Here is a 16,976-nt window from a genome sequence, read left to right as displayed (position 1 = left end):
TTAAATAATGTGTATAAATGTACGCGGCAGGCGGCAGCTGTTACTTGCATGGTGGCCATCGTCGGTAAACAACCCGGACAGAGACAGACTGGTGATCGCAGTGGATTGAAATGAAGTTACGTGCTTAACGTGGTTACGGTTCGTCCTCTACATTTTGACACCTTGTAACCGTATATGCGTAACTCAGTTACACATACAAGGTTCGGCTCTCACTTGTGTACCCAATGAACTGTTTTGAGAGAGGCGCCGTCTCTCTCTCTCTCTCTTGCTCACCAGTTGTATCTATGCGCCGAGCATCGTGTGTTCGTTTCGCATCGTTTTGGCTTCCATTACTATACCTAATAGCTTTATTCAAATTAATTCTTCTTCCAAGCTGGTTCCCATTTTTATATGAGAATTAAGTCAACTTAATTCTCATTATATTGTTTAATTTGCATCTATGTTGCATCCAGTTCTGAGGAAAAATGGCAATAAATAGTTTCCCGTCGTATATGAACGCTGTTATCTATGCGCCTAGTGTCGTGGATTCGTTTCACGTAATTTTGGTTTCCATCACCAGACCCGTGAACTTCATTTTAATTATATTAAAATACTACCCTTAAACTATTAAAGTCAACGTGGTTGACAATAGAGGAAATCTAAAGATTACAGATAAATTTCCATCGAAATTTTCAGCAAAAATCCCCAGAAACCATCTAATAGGACGAAAAGATAATACTCGGAAAAAAAAACTCATTACTTATAAACTAAAATTCTTCTTTCTACAGCGAATCCTTCAAAGGAAAAAAAACTAATTCTGTAAAGACAAAATCAGCCATATACTGCGAAAAAAAACTCCTTCCACTTGAAAAAAAATTCATAATTTTCCACTCACTAGAACAATGCTCAACGTTTCCTACGCTGGTGAATTCTCCCATAATTGCTTTGGTAATCACGAGTAAATAGAAAAAAAGGAAAAAAAAGAATTCCAGGTTTTTATCATCCAAATGAGAATCCCAAGCGACCGTTGATTACACACGGTCAGTTGCAACATGCAACATGTTCGACGCTACTTCCGGATTGCTGGCAGTTTGTTTAGTTTTTAATACTTTAATTAGAGTCCCTAGACGTAATTTTAGCATGGAAGTGAATTATTTCCCATTCATATATCCTAATAATGAGCTCTTTTAAACGGTGAATTTATTGCAGGTAATTGAAAAACGAGATATTCTATATGAACATACCATGATAATCACCGTTAAAAGCCACTATATTGTACATTGTTATGGGCTTTTAGCTCATTATATCCTGTTACGGATATAGCTGCTGCCATTGAAGACGCACTGTAAGCGGTAATTTATCATTGTTAAGCTTTGCATTCATCAAAAATTAATAAATCAAAATCAATTAACAATCAAAGAAGAAGAAGACTCTTAGGGCCGTATCCAGAAATCATACGACGGTTCTTTGTATGCAATCGTCATGGTCTTGCCGTATCCAGAAACCACACGAACATACGCAGGCCATCGCATTTAACAATGTAATTTTGGAACGATAGTGAGGGAGGCGTCGCATGGGTACCCCCTTGCGATGGCAGAATTGAAAGAATGTAAACTTCAACTCTGCATTAAAATACATTTGCCAAAGTGACTCATCTACAATGTCTATCGAAAATATGAAACAATTTGTGGTAAAAAGACCTGAATAACAGCACAACAAAGGTTTTGAAAGGTACACTTTTAAGAAGTCTTTGCCTGCCGACAACAGATGAGTTCGAGCTCACCATAACATAAACAAGCAGTCAGTCACCCTTATTGGAATTCTTTTTCTTCAAAGTAGGCTTTGTTGACGTGTTTAGAGTTTCCTTTTCAATACAAAATGACGTTTTTAATTGGTATATTTAATGTGTTAATGTTATATTAGCCAAGAAAGTTAAAATCAGGGCAGCCACTTGAAGCTCACAAGTAGGCTGGCGATGCAAGCGTGAAATTCCGCGTAGGCTGTTTTTAGTAAATTAGAAAGTATGGTGCAGTGTAAGTGACTAGGCTAGGTTGCATGTGATAATAAAATGAGATTGCCCAAGCCTTTTAAAAAAAGTAAGAAGCTATTACCATTAGGGATGGATTGCCGATGGCTTTCACAGTAAATTGCGTAGGTACAAGCCAAATTACTGATTTCTGACAAGGCAATATAAAATTCTAGGGTATTTCTACAGAAGCAATCCGCGGTGGCTTAGACTATGGCAATTGACTGATTCCTATGTTATTTGAGTTACTGTACAAGATTTAAAAGTAATATCCATTCGGGCGGCTGTAACTAAGCAGTAATTGAAATTGAAAGTTACACAATAGCCGCACCAAACTCAAAGGTATATTAAAGTTTAGTTCCAACCAAACGAAAAAAATATTCCTTACAACCCTTGTAAAGCAACTAAAATAACATAGAAAATGTCAATTGCCATAGTCTAAGTCACCGAAGAACGGTCCTATAGGAAGGTACCAAGTATTCGTTACGGTGAAGGCAATGTAAACACAGCCGCCATGTTTAAATTCCCCAACCACCACGGAGCCATATGTTCACTAAGGGTGGGGGGGGGGTGGGGGGGGAGGGGTAAGGTGAAGTACGAGTTGTCTTAGCAGCACCCCACTGAATAGTAACATACCTTGACGCAAACTTTCGGCGAAAGCCTAACACTCACTTTCCTAAAACATAATAATTAAGAATAATGTTTGGACCTTACCTTAAAGGGGTGGAGGGTACACAGCAGCAGCTGCTTTTAAGAATGCGTGGAGGCGGGTCTTGGGTTCCTCAAAATGCAGCTTGAAATAAGCAACAGCCAAGTACCCGACGAAGTTATATTTCATTCTCCTACCGTATCTTGGAGTCGACTGAATGGGGGCAAAAGACCTGCTTTCTCAGGAGGCCATGGTCCTGGCAAAAACCGATTAGTCGATCATAATTACCTGAGTAAAAGGCAGAAAAAATCTTTGTAACTCATGTAACAATTGTTACATGAAGTTGGCAAAGAGTTCTGGTGAGGGGCTGGGGCGAGCGTGAAGTAGATGCAGCAGTGGATGTCATGGCGGCAGATTCAACAGTGTTGGGAGTTCTACAGTTAGGAGGTGGCAGGAGGCCAGACCGTAGAAAAACAGGGTGGGAGAGGTGGGTGGAGTAGTAAAAATGCTTTGATGCTATTGGTTGAGGCAGGGTGGGGCTGAGGTAAATGAACAAGCACTTAACAAGATAAGTTGGCAATGTTAAGGGTAATAAAAGTAAATGGGTAGTTTAAGGAACTAAATGTAAATGTGGGATGGGTTCAAAATAGAAATAATACAAATATATATAGCGGGCCCAGGAGGGGGTGGGATTTAAGTCCTGGGTGGTAAATGTGTAAAAGGGCCTATAGTTTGTTTTAATAAATACAAAAGACCAAATTAAAACATAAGTTAGCATATAACAAAACTAATTAACTTGTAGGGTTGATGTTGCCTGACCAGGGTGGGGTTGGGCCTGCTGTAACCCCCCTTAAAGAACCAAACCAACCTAACATAACCTAACCTCAACCTTAGCAGGGATGTAACCATTACCTAGTAGGGAACTTAACCTAAAATAGGCAATGTTGGGTGCCTGACCAGGGGGATTTGCCCCCCTGCCCCCTTTACCCCCCCTTAAAGGCCTAACCTAAACCTAGTAAGGAATGTAACCTAACCTAACCTAGTAGGGAATATTGCTACCTTAACTTTCGTAGGAACCTATACCTGGAACCAAATGACTATCGCCCAAGTACCGTAAAGGCCTAACCTAACCTAGTAAGGAATGTAACCTAACCTATAGCTAGGGTAAGGGCTATTGCCTGACCAGGGGGGCTTCGCCCCCCCCGACTACCCCCCTTAAGGCCTAACCTAACCTAGTAAGGAACGTAACCAACCAAACCTAACCTAGTAGGGAAATACTAGGGCCTAACCTAACCAGTAAGGAATGTAACCTAACCAAACCTAAACCTAGTAGGGAATATTGCCTGAAACCAGGGGGGGACTCGCCCCCCCGGTTCCTGTTTACCCCCCCTTAAAGGCTAACCCCCCTTAAACCTAGGCCTAAGGAATGTAAAACCTAACCAACCGAACCTAAACCTAACCTAGTAGGGAATATTGCCTGACCAGGGGGCTTCGCCCCCCGTACCCCCCACCCCCCCCTTAAAGGCCTAACCTAACCTAGGAAGTAAGGAATGTAACCTAACCAACCTAACCTAACCTAACCTAGTAGGGAATATTAGCCTGACCTAGAAGCTGCCAACCACCCCGTAGGGTTAGCTAACCTAACCTCCCCCTAGTAAGGAACCCCCCCTGTATGTACCTAACCTAAACCTAACCTAAACCTAACCTAGTAGGGAATATTGCCTGACCTCAGGGGGGCTCGCCCCCCCCTGTACCCCCCCTTAAAGCCTAACCTAACTATAAGGAACGTAACCTAACCTAACCTAGTAGGGAAATACTAGGCCTAACGTAACCTGGTAAGAATGTAACCTAACCAACCTAACCTAACCTAACCTAGTAGGGAACATTGCCTACCAGGGGGGCTTCGCCCCCCCATACCCCCCTTAAAGGTCCTAACCTAACCTAGCAAGGAACGTAACCTAACCTAACCTAGTAGGGAAAACTAGGCCTACGTAACCTAGTAAGGAAGGTGTAACCTAACCTAACCTAACCTAGTAGGGAATATTGCCTGACCAGGGGGGCTTCGCCCCCCGTACCCCCCCACCCCCCCTTAAAGGCCTAACCTAACCTAGTAAGGAATGTAACCTAACCAACCTAACCTAACCTAACCTAGTAGGGAATTTTGCCTGACCATGGGGGCTTCGCCCCCCGTACCCCCCCTTAAAGGCCTAACCTAACCTAGTAAGGAATGTAACCTAACCAAGTAGGTAACAAGTAGGGAACGTAACCTAACCAAAACCAACCACCCCCCCCCCCCCCCCCCCCCCCCACCCCCCCCCCCCCCCCCACCCCCCCCCCCCCCCCCCCCCCCCCCCCCCCCCCCCCCCCCCCCCCCCCCCCCCTCCCCCCCCCCCCCCCGGTATCCACCCTTGAAGAACTAACCAACCATAAGCCTAACCGGGGTGGGAAACCCCCATTCAAGGAAAGTAAAACTAGTAGGTAAACCAACATATAACAAACTAAACCTAAGGGTATGTTGCCTAACCGGGGGATGGGATTCGGCCCCCACCCAGTAGGTAAAATGACATATAAACCTAACTTTGATGGGTGTGGAAGTGTTGTAAATGTAAAAAAGTAACCATACATAACTGCAATAATAGTAAGGAAACGGAAACTGGGAAGGGTGGTTAAAAATTGTAATGTCTGTAAAGTGATATAATGGGAAGTATATTTTAAATGTAGGCGGTTTTATTTAAAAAATTAATGGCAAACTATATATTGTGTTATATATTTAAATGTAGGTTTTATAATAATAATGGCAAACTTTAATCTAGATATGGTTATCGGTGAGAAATGCATTGTAAATGGTGTAACGTAAAGAGCCAGTCGTGAATACTGGAAAGGGGAGGGATTGACTTGTGTATAAATGATATAGGGAGTGTGTATGTAATATGCAACGCAATGTGCAATTTCACGTAACAGGTAGGTAGGTAGGTATCGAAACGTCCTAAAACTGAGTTCTATATCAACACGTAGGCATTTTTAGGTGTCTGTCCTCAATTATAACATAATATTTCAAGTTATATATGGTGTGAAATGATTAGGTGGGGATATTTCAAAACAGTTATTATACAAATACTATGGGAAAATGAAAAGGAATAAACACTAGAATTCACATAACATGTTTAATAAACAAATTAGGTAAATGCTTTTATGTAACTCAACGTTTTATGGTTAACCAGCCAGGTTCCCAGATGACACCACTACCAACCAGCCAAAGTCTACCATGAAACCAGCCAAAATCCCGCCAAATGGAAATCCAAACCAACCCAAATAACCGGCAAATATATGTGCGTTATATTTATCTTTATAATGCATATTTTTTTATCATATATATGCTTGTATAGCGGCATCATAGTTTTAGTTAGATAATATAAACTATATAAGAATACAGAAAAAAAACGAGAAGAATTGAATTGAAATGAGAGGCTCGTTCTCTGAGAATCCGGCGGCCTGTTTTGTGTGCGTTAATTTTATCTTTATAAATGCATATATTTTTATCATATATATGCTTGTGTCGTTCATATTTATCTTATAAATGCATATTTTTTTTATCATATATATGCTTGTATAGCGGCATCATAGTTTTAGTTAGATAATGTAAACTAATATAAGAATACAGGAAAAAAAAACGAGAATGAATTGAAATTTTGAAATGAGGCTCGTTCTCTGAGAATCCGGCGGCCTGTTTTTGTGGTCGTCTGGTGTGTGTGTGATTTTTATTTTAATTCCATCTACATATTTTGCTTAAATGTTACCAAGTTTTTACTGAAAAACCTATTCAAATTCCCCAGATTTTCCTGAAAAACCTTACCTTCAAAAATTCCCAATCTGGGGAGAGATTCCTCAAACGTGGGATCAGTGTTTAGCTCAAATAGAAAGTATTTGAAAACCAGCCAAAATACCACTAACCAGCCAAAGTGAATTTTTACCCACCAAATAGGAAAAAAAAAGCCAAATTTGGTGAGAAAAAACTGCCAAATCTGGGAACCCTGTACCACCCAATCCTTCACTCAGTCCGGTAGCAACGTAGGGGTCATACTGTAACGTGTTTGGCTAAATACATGTATCCCTCCCGTAAACCCCCATTTCTTTCCTCACTAAGCAGTCTGAGTTTAGGCCAAAAGCTCCCTTACAGTTAGCGCATGCGCAGTAGCATTAGCGCATGCGTAGTAGGATTCAGTGTTGTGGTAGTAGTAGTAGTAGACGAATATGGATGTGGAACGGCTCCACTATCGCTAGTTTTGTTATCTCTTATTTCCGCCTGTATTTCGTGTTTTTAAAAGTGATAAATGTGGGAAATACCACAATAACACGGCAAAATCACCCCCCAAGTGGTTTCTCCCCACCCAAAACCCCGGTTCCCACTGGGGGCGGGTCCCCCTTACCGCTAGGATAGGAGTTAGGGTTTTTGTCCCCACCCAAAACCCCGGTTCCCAATGGGAATCCCCTTTACCGTAGGATAGAGTTCAAAGGTAAATTAGAGTCGTCCGAATAAATATTACTTCAAATTCTTGTTCAGGAGGTAAAACTGCATAGAAAAACCGCAACTGCCATACTCTGGGCCGCCGCGGATAGGTACACTAGATCTACCAATTCTAGTTCAGTTACAGAATTGATAAATTAATTAAGGAATTTCCAGTATTTCCTGTAGGTTAACAGCTAGATACCAATCCCATCTTAGAGTGCTGTGTTCCTTTCCTACCCTGGGCTTCACCCTCCTGGACCCCCAACTGACTTAAACATGCATCTGTAAGTAAACTAGAATTTTACCAATTGCCATTTCCTAGCCTATTGAATATAAAAATATGTCATGTGGAGGATGATTCATTTTGCAGAGACCTATACTATTGGGTGATGTAATTTTAGTGATAGGCATACTTGAGAAATACTGTACAAACAACCAGTACAATGAAGGCTGTTACAATTTTTTTTTTTTTACATAAAGCTAATTTGGAGGATGTGGAAATGCATTTTCTTGACTGGGTAATTTAGAATTCTTTATTTTTGGGGGGAAGGCCAAAGGTATATCTCATGGCTTAGAGCTCATTGCCCACTATTTCTGTGAAGTTTTAAGATCAACAGCATTGAAAACACATAAAAAAAAGTTATTGAAATTTTTATTTTTCTCTTGTTAAGATGAGGTGCAAAATTATAAAAAATTTACACAATTTATATTCTTATGATTATAGTTATAAAATTGCTTCAGTTTATTGTCACCCTCCCCATTCCTTAACTCCTTCAAGAGGTGGGGATGATTAGGGACCAGTAGCTGGCACCTGATTCCAGTATGTGGTTCTGGTCTCGTGAGTCAGCTGCTGGTTCAACAAATTTTATTAATCCCTTTTTTCCCTTTGTTTTTTCCTTCTTACTTCCTTTCTCTTGTACAGTGGCGTAGCCAGACATTTGTGAAGAGGGGGACCAGCTGGGGGCAAGGCTTCTGGTGAGGGTGGGGCAATCACTTTATCCATTACTATGTTATGGGCCTTTTCATTTTACTGTCATTAGATATAAAAGAATAATAAATGATATGTAGTTACAGTTGATTAAAAGAGCTTGAGATTTTCAGGGTAAAATGTTATTGTTCTATTTTACCATTTCTTTTAATTTTTTTTTTATACTTGATCTCCAGTGGGGGTGGGGGGCAAAGGTAGCCAAAGGGGGTCAGTTGCCCCCCCTCTAGTTACACCACTGTTGTTATCTGTTTTGGCTGTGCTTTCCACATTCTTACTCTATGTGTTTTATTCTTCCCTTTGTTGCTTGGCTTATAGCCAAAAGCTTCATGCAGCCTGCCAGAAAATATCCAAATTGTGGGTCAGCCACAAACTCACATTGCAGTTTGGTTTCAGAATGGATGAATATTTGGAAGATTTGCTTGAAATAGAAGAAATTGCAGAATGGGAAGAAATGATCAACAGGCAGAGGCGGCAACGCAAAAAACGAATAGATCCTCTTCTGTATTATTCAGAAAAGGAGTTTCAACAGCGATACAGACTTTCAAAGGAACTGTTCACTGAATTGTTAGAGAGAATAGAACCTCAGTTACCTAATTCACTGGACCAAAGAGGTTGGTATCCTCCAAGCACTTCTTGTATATATATTGTATGTATTGAACATTAGAAACACTATTTATTCCACTTTTCCTTACTTTTTTTTTAAATGTAGGGAAAACATTCAAATTTCCATTTCATCTTTTAATGTATGTTCGATATGAAATTTTTGTCAAAAGCCAAGCACAGAAAACCAGTTGACATTTAACACCAGAAAAATTAATAAGCATAAGAATAAGGAAGCACAAGGTTAAAATGAACTCTAGAAAGAGGAAAAGTAAAAAATAAAAGGGCCTAGAAAAACTATCTGCACCAGCAGCTGATGCTTGAAGCTAGATCTGACAGCAACTCTATGAATCAGGCACCAGTTACTGGTCCCTAAAGCCTCCCCCCTCCCCCACAGAATTTGCTTATGTTAGAATTTACCTTACTTTGCCTTCATGGTAAATTGCGGATTAGGTGCATCTAGGCTATATTACTATTTCCCTTCAGAATTTCAGCATTTCCTCATTTATGCCTTCCACTTCAGCTGCCTTTTCAAAGTTCACTCTTCTACTGCCTTTTTAAACCTCCCTCCTGTAAATAGGTCTTGCATTTTCAGCATTCTTCCTGTCTCATCTATGCAAGTAATCACAGGACTTTTAGTAGCTAGTATTGATTTTATATTGTAGTTTTTTTTTCCTTTTTATACATACGAAATCCTCACTTTTTCCTAGGCTGCTTTCCCTATTGGTACCCTTGGGTTTATAGCTACTTGCTATCTAATCGGGGTGACAGTCAAGCTAGTAATAATACTGCTATTACTAATAATAATAACAATAATAATCAGAGAGTTTTCCTGGACAGTTTTTTTTTCAATTTTTTTCATATTACTCCTTCAATCTTTTATGAATTTAACAAACTAATTTCCTTTTTCCAGCTTGAACTGTTTTCATTCCTGTTGTGTTCAGACATATACTTTGCTACTTTAGTTATGAAAAGTTTGGTTGATGGCAGTAATAATGATGCAGTACATTACAGTTGAGTTTTTCTTTTATTTCTTTACAAGGACAACGAATTTCTCCATGCAATCAATTTTTGGTAACCTTAAGGTACATGGCTACTGGAAATTTCCAGTTGACGTTGGGAGATTGTTCAGATATGGCCCAGAGTAGTGTGTCGAGGTGCCTTAAGGATGTTTGCGCTGCTGTTGCCACCCTTGCACAAGAATTTATCAAATTCCCAACTCCACAGGATGAGAACAAAATGATGATGGAGTTTTCACAAATAGCTGGAATGCCTGGTGTGATAGGCTGTGCAGATGGTACTCATATACCTATAAAGAGTCCTGGAGGTCCTAATGCAGAATTGTACAGGTGCAGAAAAATTTTTTTTCTATAAATGTCATGGTTGTATGCGATGCTTCTTTGAGGTTCACTAATGTAATTGTAAATTGGCCAGGCAGTGCTCATGACTCCAGAATATTTTCTTCTTCAAGACTAGCACAGAGCCTAGAGTCTGGTATGTACAGAGGTTTTTTGTTGGGGGACAGTGGTTATCCATGCCGTCCTTATATAATGACACCATTTCTTGCTCCCAATACACATAAAGACATTATAATGTTGTTGGCGAAAACATTTCCAGAAAAACTTCGCAATCTTATAGAGCGCGCCATAGGACTGCTTAAAAAAAGGTTTGCAGTGTTATCAATACCGGTCAGAACAAAGTTGAATAATACTAAGAACATAATAATTGCTTGTGCAGTCCTTCATAATTGTGCAATAACAAACAGAATACCTCTACAGAATGAAGAAAATCTTGAATTGGATCCTGGTGAACCTGATGTGGGTATCATTGAAAGAGCTGACAATATCCAAGGAGCTCAACGTAGGGCCCACATTGTTGACAGTTTTTTTTAAGTTTAAATAGATTATGTATTTATTTTCTGTTAATTAGGTTTAAAGTAGTGCAAGGAACCCCCGGTTCTGGTAATTTGCACTTTAATAATAAATCTATAATCTTATTACTTGCATTATTGAAGAACCATTTTAAATTTTGAATTGAATAAAGTGACAACACATTAACCCGAGAATGCTTTTGTCAGAGCTAACAGCTGTATGTGCTAGGTAAATTGAACATGATACCAAGAAAATGAAAATACACTTCTTATTGACTTAATGAAATATGAAAATATAACTTGCATGTTTGCCTTTAAAAAGGTACACTAATGGATTTATTATATTTATTTTCTGGTTCATCCTGAAAAAAAATATTCAATGGCAAAAGCAATCTATGGTTAAAAAGAGGTAATTCATTCTAGATTACTAGGACTAACTGAAAGGATAAAGGATAAATACTATTTTTTAACATAAGAAAAGATTTATTCAGGAACTCTTACCATAGTTGTCAATCTGACACCCTGAGAAAGACAAGACTTGTACTTGCAAGATGAAAATGGTGATAAAATAAATTTGAATAAAACTTGTGATTCAGGTTGAATCATAGCTATCTGGACCTGTGGTTCAGGTCAAATCATAACAGCATTATTTAGACCTTTACTTATGATGTCTAATATACATTATTCAGAAACATTGGTTTATATCATAACGTGCTGCCAACGCAAGAGCCAGTCCTGCAGAAGGCGAGGGCAATCTTTAAGTAAGTATATCATAAAAATATGGCAAAAGTAATAAGATTGACAATAAAATATTATACTAGCCCTAATAATTTCTAAACTAATTAATTGATAAATTATCCTGTTAGTACATATTATCCCTATCACAGCATAGGCTACCAATTTTGAAAATATAATTTCGAAGTAAACCTTGTAATGTATGATACTCGATACCTAATTTCACTGAACATCAGATTCATCAAAATAATATAATACTTAATATCAAGATGCAAATGGACATATATGATACTCGATACCTAATTTCACTTAACATCAGATTCATTAAAGCACTATTATATAATACCTAATATCACAATGCAAATGGACATAGCATACAAACTAAAAAATGAATATTTGGAAGTATACATGTACGGTGGTGTATCAAATTAAGGTAACTTACAAATAGGAACACCTGATTCATGAGAGCACCTTCATATACCATAGGTATAAAATAAAATATATAATAACACTACATCACAGCAAAGAAAAATATGAAATGGGGTTGGTTTGGTTTATGGAATTTAGGCATAATGCCAATCAATGGGGCAACTATGGCCATTCAGCATTACAGAAATGATTAAGTTAATTGCTGACCATATGATGAAACCTTCATTTAACAAACACACCTATCAGTGGAGTAATTTTTCTCTCCTAAAAGCAAAAACAACTTGATCTATGGAAATAACACCTCCTGTAACCCTAGCAATAAGGGTAAATTCCATAAACCAACCAACAACCAATACCTACTTTATTCATATGAGTTGCGCATTGCTTCATAGGCAGATTTTGCACTGTCAAGGAAAGCATTTAAGTTAGCAAACACAGTCATTGTTGATGAGTGCATTTCATCCACAAATTCATTCATATTGTTAATTAATTTCACCTTTAGTTCATGCTCTTTTTTGGCCATTATGTGTTGCTCCTTTTCATTTTCCATTCTAAGATGATGCAGTTCCTCTTGTCTTTCCCTACACTTGATGTATGCATCGTCTAACTTCAATTTTTTGGGTGAAGAATGTGCTTCCTCTGTGGGTGTAGAAGACCGAGGTATTGGAGATACATCCCGTGATGTATTGCGCAATTTTGGTGAAGTTCTGCCTGGAGTTACAATAGGCGTTGAAGGACGGGAAGTTTCATGGGGAACTATGGGTTTAAAAATTAAGTGTTCCATTGAAGATAGTGATGATGTAGCTGACCGATTAAGGAATGTGGATCTTGATTCATGATTAGCGACTGACACCACTTTCATCGATTGTGCTGAGGTTTGAAGGCAAAATGAGAGGTTGAAGGCAGTGGCTCCGTAATACCTGAAAATATTAGGTAAAATAAATAATTGATCTACAGCACCTTAGATGTAAATCTCTTCTGCAGCACATACTTCTAAACTGAGTATACAAGTGCTGGAACCTTTAGGGTCATAAAGCATTGAAATGTTATCTTAAACCCAGTCATCATTAATAAAAACATAACCATTTTGCTTTCCCCCAAGCCACTACAAACTTTTCAGACAGGTAGAATGTAATGGCCAGAAAAAAGTTGAAGGTTCACTATTTTATCAATTTCATTCTTGAAAACATCAGAGTACTTACTTATTTTAACATCATGTATGGGCTCTCCTGTTTCATCAACTGGATGAAATGTTTCTAAAACGTCTTTATCCATGACCAATTCTTCTGTCATCAGCGATGCAGCTATCACAAACTCTTCTGAGTGGTTTCGAAGATCTGGTGGAGGACCACCACCAGTTCTGCATAGCGTTTTCTTGACAGCAGCATCTTCCTGCTTCACTCTAGTAAAAAAAATATATATTAGAATAAAAATATGTTTTCCCATTGGTTTTCTAATATATTCTAACAACTGACTTTAAAAATAGATTGTAATAAAATTTAAAAATATAACAAAAAGCCTACCATCCTGTGTACTTCTCTTCCACCTCCAGAATAATGAGTTAAAACGTCTGTCGCATGATTGAATTCAAAAGAAAAGTCATTTGAGCATTTACACAAGTATTAATGAGCACTTAAGAAAAATAATGTGACCTTTACGTAGCTGGAAATGTGGGCTGCACATTATAAAGCATAATAAGGGAAACAACCTAAGTGGCCTAGCTGATCCAGTCATGCCCGCTTGTTGATCCACCCTCTGAAAAAGTACGTTAACACGTCCTGACACTGGAGATGGGCACCAGTCATGTATCATCGGTGGTGGGAGCAACACCTCAAGACCTCTACTCTCCTTTCGAAGTAAGCAAAAGTACTTTTTCGGAGAGTGGATCAACAAGCGGGCAAGAGTGGATCACCTAGTCCACTCGGTTTTTTCCCCTAATACCACTTGAGTTAATGTAGCCTAGCCTGAGCAGTTCACATAGCTGCAACAGTCTGTCGTAGCCAAGACTGGTAGGCATTGTTGTGCAGTCTTCAGGCTCCAGACATGCTAGCCTACATGTGAACTCAATTAGAAAAAAAAAAATTGGGGGGGGGGGCTAGCCTATTTCAGGTGTTGCCTACTCCAAATCTTTTGACCACCTGCAGACAAGAGCCAAGATCTCAAATGTTGGCTTAATCTTTTAAAAACAATAATTGGGACCAGTTTGCAAGCTGGTTTCACACGTTAGGGTAAAAAAGTATTCATACTTCGGAAAATCTCATATAGCCTAGCTACCCATAAGAAAAATAGCCGAAGTTTTACCATCAATTTTTACAGTAATAAACTGGCTGTAAGCTAATGATTGTTTAATTTATTTGCAAATCCACCCATTAAAAATACGATAAAACTGCTGTGTGCTCTAGCCCTTCTATCCACCAGGAAATTGTAAGATCCTCCACATAGGTATTCTAAACCTAATATTAGAATATTACCCAAATTTCCTATGATAAACATTAAAAATCCATATCAAATTATACAAACCTAATGCCTGATACACCAACTGCTTTTGTAATAAGCTAGACATTACTAACCTAACCTTTCCTAGAGCACCCCTCACACCCCCTATGATTTGGTTAGCATAGCCTTACCCAACCTATTCTACTATGCTCCATTCTATTTATTTGAAGATAATATATTTATATAATTTAGATGATAAAATGGTGTTCCCTTGGATTAGCTACGCTAGGCTAGCCTGATGTGAGTAGTGCTAACAATTGAACAAGCAGCACTGGCCTAGGCCTTTCATAGCATAATTATCTTTTAACTAACTAACAGTTTACAAACCATTTTGCCCCCAGCTGCCTAAATTTGCTCGGACTACAATTGCAAAACAAAAATGCATCCTTACTTGCGTTTTACGTGGTCGAAACAGCGCTTGACCTGCTTTGATGACCGTGGAGGTTGGTCTGGATACATGGCGTTGAACTTCAATGTAATTTCTTGCCATGCCTGACGTTTCCTTTCCAAAGTTCTACTTCCCGTCGATCGGTCGTTGATAACACTCTCATGTTCCTTTATCAAATTAAGCAGCATTAAACGCTGAGAATCAGCTACAGGGAGTGCACGCTCCATATTCCGGTATCTTCGTATCTTGGTGAGTTGCGTAGATTGCTTGCGGTAACTGTTTGTTCAGATTTCCGCGCCAAATCAGTACAGCCAATATCAAGTTTACAAAATATACTACAGATATGTAGTATCTTTTTATAATAAATAGTAAAGACATAAAGCCATTTTAATTTAACATTATGATAATAAAAGAAATTGTCTATGATATTGATACAGCCTTGTAATCATCGATTCCAGTCATTTCATTCCCAGTAATCGCATATGTTGGTAAGACTGTTTAACCAGTGAGGCAATGCGATGGGAGTTGGGCCGTCGTACGATTTCTGGATACCACGACAACCCTTCGTTTGAGACTATACTACGGCGATCGCCTTCGTATTGACAAATGCGATCGTATGATTTCTGGATACGGCCCTTAGACATAAACACATCTCTCCTTCGGAAGAAGCCAATCACAGTCGCTGTCTCATACTGGATTAGCAAACTGGCAAATAGGACGCCGGGTTGAGGCTCTTGACCAATCAACGCTCGTCTGACATTCTCGTTTAGGCTCGGGACCATCAGTAGAACTGCCAGATATATTGTTTACTTTTTTGTTGTGAATGAAAATGATCGATTACCTATTTAGCGATTTTTTTCGCGTGTCGCGGACTGATTTACTTTATAAGTGATACTTGTGACTTGTGAAAGCATCAGGGATACGGTAGTAGTGAGATTACTACTTGAATAACTTACAATTCCACGAAAATTGTAAGTAAAGTGGGTGATGGTTGGCCTGAATGTGTGAAGGTTGGAGTAGGCTATGAATGCACAGAACTGTATTTCACGGTCGTTGTAAAAGCAAATAATTAGCATTTTACTGATAACTTTACGTCATAATTGATATATAAACTTAATAAAATCATCGGGGAAGCGGTATTAGTTAAATTACAGCTTAATTAACCTATAAATCGGCTGAAAATGTTGGTGAAATAGTGAAGGTTATCCTGAATGTGTGGAGGTCAGCTTAGCCTATGCACATGGTACTGCACAGTATCTCGAAAGCAATTAATTCTCATTTTTCGGATAATTTTACTTCATAATTAATGAATATGCTTTATGAAAGCATCAGGGAAATTGTAGTAGTGAAATTGCCGCATGAATAACTTATAAAATCCTCAGGAAAACTTATGAATACGCAGGAAATGTCATTGAAATAGTAAAGGTTAGTGTAGGCTATGCATCAACTGCACAGAAGTCTGTAATCTGTAATACAAAGTATATATATAATAACTGTAGGTACACTTCATTGGGCATATTGTACACTTTTTTTTTTTTTTTTTCTTCAGAAGTAGTATTCAAGGAGTGTCTTCGAAAACGATTGATGTTCAGTTAAGGTTTCCATAATTTAGAACTGAAGCCGGATATAATTACATCATGTTTATCTGTAATCTGTAATGTAAAGTATATATAGTATATATATATATATATATATATATATATATATATATATATATATATATATATATAAACTAGCTACACTTTATGAGGCTTATTGTCCCCTTTTTTTTTCACTAGGAATATAATGGCTGTTATCTCAAGAAATCGATTTAGCTATGGCATTTTTTTTTATAATAATCGTTATAATCAACTTTGCTTCTCCCCCAGATGATAATATTATAGTTTCAAGAAAGTGTCAGGTTGAATAATAATTATTTTAATACTGGTTGTAACGACTTTTTTCGCTTTCTAGGTTACATCGAGCTGCCTGGGTGATGGTGAAGAGGTTCAATAGGCCTACTGAAGAATTTACGGAATGCACTGGACTTTTCGTTACGTTATAGGCGTTCTATCCATCTGGGAATGTGTACGTAAAGTATTTGCGTAAAGTATATACGATATTAACCTTATATGGACATATGTTGACAACTTTAGGTTGAAAACGGTGGTTATTTCAGTCATTATTATTGTTCCTGTCTGTTATTTTCACAAGATAATTGCAAAGTTATTATCACTGAGTCAACTTTCTTTGTGTTTTCATTTTGATGTTGGTAGTACTAAACTAGTACTAGTTAACCCTTACTATTTTCCTAACTAACCCAACGCCGC

The 16,976-nt window shown here is 38.4% G+C and overlaps 1 protein-coding gene and 1 pseudogene across 1 annotated transcript; one reads left to right on the top strand and one right to left on the bottom strand.

The window, feature by feature from the left end:
* The first annotated feature begins 1,519 nt into the window (after positions 1–1,519).
* On the top strand, positions 1,520–11,005 carry LOC135207616 (putative nuclease HARBI1; annotated as a pseudogene).
* A 1,774-nt stretch (positions 11,006–12,779) lies between these two features.
* On the bottom strand, positions 12,780–15,201 carry LOC135207615 (uncharacterized). The gene is made up of 2 exons (XM_064239478.1): positions 14,671–15,201; positions 12,780–13,185 (listed from the first exon to the last, which is right to left on the bottom strand). The coding sequence occupies exons 1-2, from the start codon at positions 14,892–14,894 to the stop codon at positions 12,900–12,902; spliced, it is 510 nt and encodes a 169-aa protein (XP_064095548.1). The 5' UTR covers positions 14,895–15,201; the 3' UTR covers positions 12,780–12,899.
* Between the last annotated feature and the right edge of the window lie 1,775 nt (positions 15,202–16,976).

Source organism: Macrobrachium nipponense, chromosome 34, assembly GCF_015104395.2.
Source record: "Macrobrachium nipponense isolate FS-2020 chromosome 34, ASM1510439v2, whole genome shotgun sequence".
In the NCBI taxonomy this organism is placed as follows: Eukaryota; Metazoa; Arthropoda; class Malacostraca; order Decapoda; family Palaemonidae; genus Macrobrachium; species Macrobrachium nipponense.
Note: the sequence above shows the minus strand (reverse complement) of the source record. Positions and strands in the feature narration are given on the sequence as shown.